Raw genomic sequence first — 10,124 nt, forward strand, 5'->3', positions numbered from 1 at the left:
TGACAAATCAGATTACCAAATTAAACAACTTGAGCCTATAGACCTAAACCAAAGGCAGAATTTAAATATCGTGAACTCTGATGATTTATCTACTAAATGGCAAAGGCTATTTGAAGATGAAAGAAGCATAGATCGTACATAAATAGTTGAAGTTCTTGATTGTAATAATTACTTCTCTAACCATATTAATTCCTTTAATTTTTTTTAAATCTTTCATATATCTCTGCAAATCTTTCCCATAAATGCACTAGTGTGCGAAATTGGAAACAACTATAAACCAGTACCGAGTTGGCAAGTACCACATTGGAAGTCGTGAGGACAAAGTGGATTGTAGTTAGTGACTAGACATTATTAAATGACCAACATTATCATTCGTGACATTTGATATGTGTTTATTGAATCCAATTCCATTCCGGGCACTTTCTGGTGAACTATGTTCTCTTCAAAAAATTGGGCCGAAATAAAACTTCAGCCATTGATCTACGATCATTGAACGGTTTAAAATCATTGATGGATTTTAGGTGCGTGTCACCCTTCACATGTCAAACAGATTGCGCTTATCGATACATCGTGCAAAGTTCAGACTCAATGTGATGTGATGTGCTTTGACTATTAATGGCAATGAATTCATGAAATTGCCAATAAAATATATATTTTTCCATAAATAACAAAATATTAGCCAAACAAATTAAATAATTTTCAAGCGGTGGATAAAAATCACCAATACACTTAAATAATTTTTCCTTCGGAGTAAAATTTTTTGCCCATACAATTATATATTTGTTCCTTTAAACGAAAAATATTTGGCTCCTACAATATATATTTTCCCCATAGAACAAGGTATTATTTGCTAGAAATTTATGAAATTTTCGTACCCTAGAAAAAAATCGGCAATACAAAATATTTTTTTTCCCTATTCTGAAAAAAAAAATTCGCCATCAATATGAAAATTTCCCCCAAAAAATAATGTCTGATTCGCCAGGATTTTACACTTTTTCCTAAGGGGTGGTTTCTTAAAGTTATCCCTGGGTGTGAGATACACATATGCATGTCAATTTTAGAACACCAAGCTGAAGTGTGAAAGCATGCATATCAATTTTAACCAGATTTATTTTAAGCCCCAAATTGCAATGTGAAGGCATGCATGCCCATTTTAACCAGATTTATTTTAAGCCCCAAATGGAAGTGTGAAAGCATGCATGTCCATTGTAACCAAATTTATTTTAAGCACCAAATTGAAATGTGAAAGCATGCATGTCAATTTTAAACTCAAAATCCAAAAGTGATTTAACCCCAAAGGATCCTGCAATCAAATTGTTAGTGGTGTCCAAAATAATCTGGAATGATCAAGCCTTCTCTATAATTTCCCCACACGTTGAAAACAAACAAGTAGTAAGAGAAATAAAAAATGACAACATTAATTTTTTATTTTTTTTAACCCCAAAATAAAATTACAAAGAAGATACACCTAGTGAATTTCTGAGAAATTTCCAAAAATGTAAGAATTTTAGAAAAAGACATTAATTTGCACCCTAGAGAGCAGATTTATGGAAAAACATGAATTTTTAAAGATCTAGCTTTAAATTAATTATTTGACATCAAAATCAAAAGTGTAAAGAGGCTACCCCCTGTGAAATTTTAAGAGCTTTATGGAAATGTAAGAATTTTAGAAAATTTCTCTTATTTGCACCCAAAATTCAGAATTTATTAAAAACATTAAAATGATCATATCTTGGTCAAAAAAAATGTTACATATCTGAATTTTTTACTGTAGTCGTGTCTCAATATCCTAAACCTGGTGTAAAACAATCTCACAGAAATTCATTTATTCTCTCCAAAACTCAAAGATTTATTAAAATAATTGAAACTATCATATCTCACTCACAAATGATGATCTAAAGCTAATTTTTTTACTGAAGAGTCATGAGATGTTCATTAACCTATAGTAAAAAAATCATGGATAAATTTGCCATAGTTGAGAAGATATCATAAAATCTTTGAATAGTCTGCAATCTTGCCTAGAACTTGATCTACACAATGTTAGTCATGAGATTTTTGAATAAAACACCAATTAAGATCAAACAACCTCTTAGAATATGAATTTAAGAAAGAGGAGTAGTTGCACGATCCGATATCTATACCTGCATGAATACACAAAATTCCAAATCAGAGTGTTGTTGATTCACGTCGGGTTCACCAAAACGTGTATGCTAAAATTCATCATTAATTCAACTAGAAATAGAGGAAAATCACAAATCCCTATCCAACCAAAGAATTATAAACAAAACCAATGAAATGACACAATTAAGCAAATAAAAATGTAAATATTCAATCAATTATCCCTATTCCATGACTGCATATTGCTTTCATTGTTCTTCTCCTCTTTGTGGTATGATGGCTCTCAGATATCGCGCTGACAACCAACAAATGACACAAAGATTTGAAGTTCGTGATTGTTCAAAATAGAAATTGAATTCTCAATTTATAGATTATTGGGGAGGATTGATTGAGAGGTAGAATAGAATGATTAAGAGGTGGAACTCAGGTGAGCTCACATGTTGATTGATAGTTGAACTATTGATTTGGAGGTGGAACGGAATAGATTGAATAGATAAATGAGTTAACTGATTGAGAAAAAAGTTGATTGAAAGATGAAAAAGAATGATTGGAGGATAATTAAATGATGACAAAGAAAACTTTATTTAGAAAAAGATAACTAGAAGATAAAAAAAGAATGATTGGAGAGAATTAAATAAACGATGCATTTAATCAATTAATTGAAATAATCAATTAAAATAGATGGAATAGTTAACTAGTTGAAAGCTTTTTGGAAAAAAACAAAGTGGAAGATAGAAATAGAGATTGAAAAGATAATGATTTAATTAATTAATTAATTTAGCGTGTGCTTGCACTTTGACTTTGATTTTCAATTTAATCATTGCATGATATTTAATTCAAATATTGAATTTATTTTAAATTCAATTTGTTATCTGAATATATTTAGAAGTTGACTTTGGAATTCAATTTGATTTTTGAAATCATGCACATATATTTGGAAATTGAATTAGAGGAAATAATTAGTTAAATTAAATAATTTAATTATTTAGAAACTGGATTCAATTAAATAATAAAGATTATTCAAATTAAAGGATTAAAATCAACATTAATTAAATAATAAATATTTAATTAATATTTAGAAGAGGGTTAATTGATTAATTGATTAGAAATAGAAACTGATTATGAATTTATTTAAATAATAAAGATTATTTAAATTTAAGAATTAATAATCACAATTAGTTAAATAATAAATATTTAATTAACATTAGAAAATGGTTTAAATGATTAAACGATGATAGAATTGAAATAGAATAATTAGTAAGATGATGAAATATGAAACTTTAGAAAAATAAGATTAATTAATTTAATTAAATATTAAAAGAATTATTTAAGTAATTGGACGAATAATTAGTACATGATAAATGAGACATTTTTAGGTGTCTGCACCTTATACTTTGATATTTATCTTAAGTCCATGTGGTTTTATATCTATCCTACTATATGCCTTATTTTTTCGTTATGGAGTGTATTCATGGAATTCGTTAGTTTAAATTATTTATATGTTCAAAGCATTTTTTTAGATTGCACAAATCGGTTATACTTTCAATGCTTAACTTACATTTTTATTTCATATACTATTTCCCCCCTCATCTAATTCCTTACATCAAATTAATGTAACCAATTAAAGTGGGTGGGTTGAATAGCATATCCTTTTGCTAAAACTCCTTTGTTGAGATTGCAAAAAGTTACATGTACTAATACAAATATTCATTATTGTTTCTAAACAAATCTTGATTACACGACATGCTAGCACCAAATATGATATATTTTGTCATATAGCCTAGGAATGCAACATTACTTTCAATACATTTATAAAATCCTATCCTTACATTTAATTAGTTATTTCCCTATACAGTAAGAACAAGTTTGTGATTAGTGCTTATTTTACTTGTGAGATAAATGCTACTCATTGCATACTTTGTCTTTGATTTGTAAGTTTATTTGAACACACACAAGGAGATCTAGTGGTACCATTGCATTGCATGGACCCTAATATTTTTTTCATAATTCAATATTTACTTTCATGCATGTTTGTAAGTACTCTCTTTGAAATACATTTTCATGCTAGGATTCACATGCACCTCACAATGGGGGCAAGCTATAAGCATATCCATTTCAATTCCTATTTAGTCTTGAGTTATTTTGCAAGATTGCATAAAAACAATTGTGTAGCAACATTTGGCAAACTTATGTGCTAAGTTAAGCTCCTTCCCCAATCTCTATCCATCCTCACCTACATTTCCACATGTCCAATCTATATCCCCAAATTCCATAATCCTAATTTTGGGTAATTACTAAGGGATGCAAGAATAATCCCACATGGTGTGAATTAGACCCAAAAATTATTTTAAAAAATACATAAATTGTCAACTACTATTCGTTTCTCATAGTTGTTGGAGCAAACTTGGTACATATTTATGTAATGATTCATTATGTGTTGGTATTTAAAGACATTCACTTTGGTGTTAATGAATCCTTTGATTATCACCCAAAATGTTAAGAGCATACAAAAAGAATTCATAAGAACACTTTGTAAGATTTGGCTATGAAGGTAGCCACCAAAGATCTAGAGGCCTAATGGAAAGCAAAAGAACAAGAGAGAAGCAATATGACAAGAACAAACTACATTCCCATCAATGATGCAATAGAATCAATGGAATGTACATAAGAGACCCTCTGGTTACAAAGGCCAAGGTGAAACATAGGAAGACATAAGATTAGGACAACGGTCATAATCTTATGACATGAGACAAAAAGTGATAACTTATCATCCACCTAAAGTGGAAAAGTGATAGTGTGATACATCTACTACATTTTGAATCACTAAAATGAATTAAAATATTACACCAAAATTAACATCTAAATCATTTACATACTTTACATGTTTTTGATTAAAAAAGCAACGTGAACTAGGCCGTCAACCCTTTACATAGTCAGAGACTATCAATAATACAATTACACATAGTCTGGGACTATCAACAACATCATTACAATAACAAAAAACTTAGAAACCATCAACAACCCAAGCCCAACTCAAGGAGGGGTAGGGATACCCGAGCCTTGAGAAGGAGGGGACTTGGGCGGGGGGTGAACTTCCCCTTCCGCCTGCGACAAAAAACCGTCCAGGTGATACTATCATTGGGACCGTCAAGAGAGTGGTCAAGTGGTAAGGTCCTCACTTGGGTACCAACAATAGATTTGGGAGAATGCATCTGTAAGGCAATAGTTGATTGTTGCAGAACATCAGGGCGTTGTTGTAGTACAACAATAGGCTGTTGTAGAGGGACAGAAGCAGAGCTACAAGTCGGAGGCGACATGAGTAGAATCCAAATAGGGAGCCACAAAGGTTGATTCCTCATGGATAGCAATAATATCAACATCAACCTCATCAGTGCAGGGCGGCTCATTAGCCAAGTTAGTAGCAAAAATAGTCAAATGGTCCAGGGTGGCATCCTTCCACCAAGTAGTCACCCCCTTGTGATGCGGGAGGGAGCAATCCAATGCTAAATGACCCATGGTGAAACATTTTTTGCAGCGAAAGGGGAGGCCCTCAAAATCCAATGGTTGGGTCCAAGGCCTGTCCCCAACCATAAGGACCACATCCCTAGGGAGGGGTGGTGAAATGTCAATATCCACCAAGATGCGAGCAAAGGTGGAGTTATTTATAAATCTTTATCATGATTATAAAACAAGTATAATAAAAAGGATTCACCTCAGATAACATATTGCATAAATGTCACTGGCTTGGATCCATCGATTATTACCAAAGATCAAAATGAAAAATCCCATCCTATAACACTAACCGTAATAAAAGTGATAAGAAGAAATCATATGCTTAAGCCATAACAGGCTCAAAATGATAAATTCAAAGGCTTAAATGCAAACTATCAAGTTTATTTATTCTCTGAATTTTTTTATGAAAATGTCTCATAGAAGCACAAGAGCACCAATATTGGGTTTTGAAAAATCCTAATCTATCCAAATCTCAATCTTTCTTCCTTCCTCCACAATTATATTTTATAATCACTGCAAAAGTCTTTCATTCAAAGTGAAAGGGATGTCCAATCAAGTGAGACAATTTATAAATTTTGGAAATTTAATAGATTGATTGAAAAAGAAATGATATTGTAGATAAAAACTGTGTTTATTTTTCCGTCAACATTTTGAATCACTCTTGATGATTCATCATCAGAAAGGGGGAATATTACTAGACAAAATCAGATATACTGCACTCTAAATGGAAGTTTTATTGAACCTTGTGGCTATATCCAAAAGCAATTGATGGAGTTCATCAGGCAGACAGAAGAATGGACTGTGATCACAATCCAAGCTATGCACTTCTTTTGGGGGACTGCCATCTATAAATACTTGCTGAATTTTAGGGCTAACAATGTTATCCTTCTCTGTTCTTATGTAAACTCTGGGCACTGTACCATATTTTTCATCACTTGTCTGGAGACCATTTTTTACAATAATATTATGTGGGACTGGGCGTAGACACAATGAAGCCAATGTTGCATCCTGTAGCATTAACCCAAAAATTTGAAAAACCCACGTTTTTTGTGAATTTTATTATAGATCTTATACAAGAATACAATCTATATTGAAATATTAGAAAAATGTATACTAACTTCTTTTTTTTAAAATTCTACATCATTTATGAATTTATTTTGCTATTCGATACAAGAATACCAATCTATGTTGAAAAAAAGCATGAGCCTGTTCTTACAGCTGAGGGGGTTGTTGAATAGAAAAGATACTTCTGTAATGCATTGGGTAAGGCTACTGAGGTAGGGAGCTGCTCAGGGCCATCTTCAAACTTGTATATAAACTGCTTGTTAAATTCTTCATCGAGTTGGATCTGCATAGTAACACCAGACTCTTTAAAAGGTACAGTAACATTGATTAATTCTTTCAGGACAGAGCAAATAAACAGAGGCCAAGATCTTACAAGTTTTAGCTCCTCTTGAAGACGATCTCCACCACGAATCATCAAAGCAGTCAAATACACTGCCACTGCTATCTTTTCTGGGAATGCTTCTGATGCAGCGGCTAAACTTACGCCCCCAAAACTGTGCCCCACAAGCACTATCTATGACAGATGAATTACTAAACACGGTCAGAGCTAAAGTGTAATTAGTGCAATTGTTTTCTTTGATGAAATGGTGTGGGAAATGACTATTCAGTTTTTATGATGCTTTAATGTATAAGATATTATAATATATCATAATTTATGTATTGGTATATTATAGGGGTTGGATAGCCGCTCGCATATATTGGTCTTCAGAATAGATTCAACAGTCAAGTTGTTGAAAACTATGGATAATGGTTGCATGATTCATTCTTCTAAATTTATCTTATATGGATAGAGGACAATTCACAGCAACAAAAGTTATAGTGGTGTATATACGAACTCCACCTCATAGTAGTTCTATACATTATTATATCAATAAATATATCTGAAAAAGATGGGCGGAACATAATGGACTATCAAGACAATCTTAAAAAGAACAGAATATCGTGCATGGAACAAGCTTAAACAACACATTGAGTTTTTACTTGTTTAGATGGTTCATCTGAAATCATGCTAATAGGTAGATTCTGCTGGAACAATGATGTATATAAAGATTTTGCCTCATAGATCCTTCTGTTTAAAAAGTATGGCTTTATACATTATCATATTGATATACAAGTTATTTAAAAAGATGGGTAGAACAGAATAGACTACCATGAAAATCTTAGAAAAATATAAATGATGGTTGCAGGTTTCATTCTCTTGAATTTGCCCTATATGAGTGGAGGACAACTCATGCGAATGGAGGTCATAATGGTGCACATAAAGATTTGACTTGTAGACCTCTCCATTGATAAAAGGAAATGGGGTTATACATTATCATATCAATATGTTATCAGAAAAAGATGTTCGGAAAGCATAGACTACCAAGACAATCTCAGAAAAAAATGAAATTTCATACATGAAATAAGCTTACACAACACATTCTAAAACTAAGCTTTGATTTGTTTTGATGGCTCATCAGAAACCATACTAATAGGTAGACACTACTTGAGAAATTGTGCATATTTTTGCCTCATAGTTCCTTCCATTGAGGAAAAACGCAGTGTTATACATGATCATATCGATAAACAAGTTATTAGAAATGGATGGGTACAACAAAATAGACTACCAGAGCAATCTTAATCATATGTTGAGCGAGCTTAAACAACACACCCTAAGCTTCAACTTGTTTAAGTGACTCATTTGAAATCACACTAGCTTCTCCACTAGACCCCACCTATTATAAGCTTCAAAACAAATTGCTCGAACAAATCAAAGCTTAACCTACACTGTTTGAACTGAATGATTGAAACAAAAACATCAACCGTAAAAATCACTCACATAACAAGCCACAAAACATTCAAGAACAAAGATAAAGAAACTAAGCAAAAGAACCAATATCCTGGCCCTCTGAAACAAAATACCTTTTCAGTTGAAGGGAGCTGGGCAAGGAAATCCATGAGAGGTTGGTTGTACTCCTCAAAGGACTTTATTGAGTCTGCAACAGAAGGATCTGCGCCTGCACTTTTGAGATCAATGGCAGTGACTGTGTGACCATCTTGTTGCAGAAGATGGACCATTTTGTACCAACACCAAGCTCCATGACAAATTCCATGCACCAATACAAAATGGAAATTGGGTTTAATTGCCATTGAGATCAGCTGATATTGCCTCCTTTTCTTACTCTGAATTGCACGTGAAGTAGTGATATATAAATACTAGGAAATGAATTGTGATATTGATGGAGCATCTGAGCATTGGAGGACAGGAAAATGCTCTGTGTCTCTTCCTCTTGAAGTTTTCGAACGCCTGCACATTGTTTCTCCCGAGCATTGTTCACCCACAATGTCCCATCTGGCTTATCTTCTGTTTTGCCCATAGGAACTATCTAGGCGTCTTATATCTCTTTTGTAATTTGGCATATGGACTTATTTTAAATTATTTTTCTTAATTCATTAAAGAATATGGAATTTTGAAATGATTGGATTAGATTTATACTGACATCTTTAGGAAAGAATGAACATGATGAATAAGTTATGATATAGCTATCACCATTCAACAAAGTAGTTATCTAGCTTCTAGAATGAATCAAGACATCATTATTTTTTATACATTATAAGGACATTATAATAGATGTTTGGTGCATTCTAGGGGCTGGATAGACATTCCCCAATTCAACTATGTAGTTTTCGAGTCAAACTCATTGACACATGTTTCATGAGTAGTGGTTCACAAGAACCCATCTCTGTGAGCATCACTTAGATGCAATGAGTGTTAAGTGTACCATTCATTCTCATTAGAGATGGGTTCTTGTATACTAATGAAACATGGGTCAATGAGTTCGACTGAAAAAATACACACACTTGAAACCTAATAGCAATATCATAATTTGACTTATTGTGGAAAACATCTCATACTTATCAATGATGAGTAAGTGTACATTTAGAACTCTCATTTGTTAAAGTCAAAGTTCATTGAATCACATATTTAGAGATTTGAATCTTAGTAGATAATGTAATCAAGGAACATGTACCATCATCTTCACCAAGTATAAAAGTTTTATTATACTAATTAATTTTATGTTGGTTAATTAAATGAGTGTATATAAATAAGTGCAAACTAAATTTAGATAAGTTACTTAGAACTGGTTGTGGAAATTGTGTAAGTTAAATGTAAAAAATAAAAAAATTAAATTAAATTACTTAGCTCTGTTTTTTATGTGGAAAACTATATTGAGGTGTCAAGAATCCATTTTTCTTTCTCTAAAATCATTTCTTTTGTCATTGACTTGGAAATACAACTTGTGTATTACTAAGGATTATATTTGTGAAATTACAAATGTAATCTCTAGAATAAGAAGTTGATAGTGTGTATGTGGGAGTGATCAATCCTATACCTTGTGAGAATGATTTGGTAATTCATAGATTACAAAACTTTGTTTTCCTTGGTT

The 10,124-nt window shown here is 32.2% G+C and overlaps 1 protein-coding gene across 2 annotated transcripts; it reads right to left on the minus strand.

The window, feature by feature from the left end:
- Positions 1-2,019: 2,019 nt before the first annotated feature.
- Positions 2,020-9,040, minus strand: LOC131068957 (methylesterase 18). 2 transcript variants are annotated; one of them, XM_058004255.2, is made up of 4 exons: positions 8,599-9,040; positions 7,070-7,210; positions 6,848-6,979; positions 2,020-2,141 (listed from the first exon to the last, which is right to left on the minus strand). In XM_058004255.2, the coding sequence occupies exons 1-4, from the start codon at positions 8,824-8,826 to the stop codon at positions 2,136-2,138; spliced, it is 507 nt and encodes a 168-aa protein (XP_057860238.1). In that variant the 5' UTR covers positions 8,827-9,040; the 3' UTR covers positions 2,020-2,135. The 2 variants fall into 2 exon arrangements, with proteins under 2 accessions (XP_057860238.1, XP_057860231.1); XM_058004248.1 differs by lacking the exon at positions 2,020-2,141 and adding an exon at positions 6,227-6,639.
- Between the last annotated feature and the right edge of the window lie 1,084 nt (positions 9,041-10,124).

This window comes from Cryptomeria japonica, chromosome 11 (assembly GCF_030272615.1).
Source record: "Cryptomeria japonica chromosome 11, Sugi_1.0, whole genome shotgun sequence".
In the NCBI taxonomy this organism is placed as follows: Eukaryota; Viridiplantae; Streptophyta; class Pinopsida; order Cupressales; family Cupressaceae; genus Cryptomeria; species Cryptomeria japonica.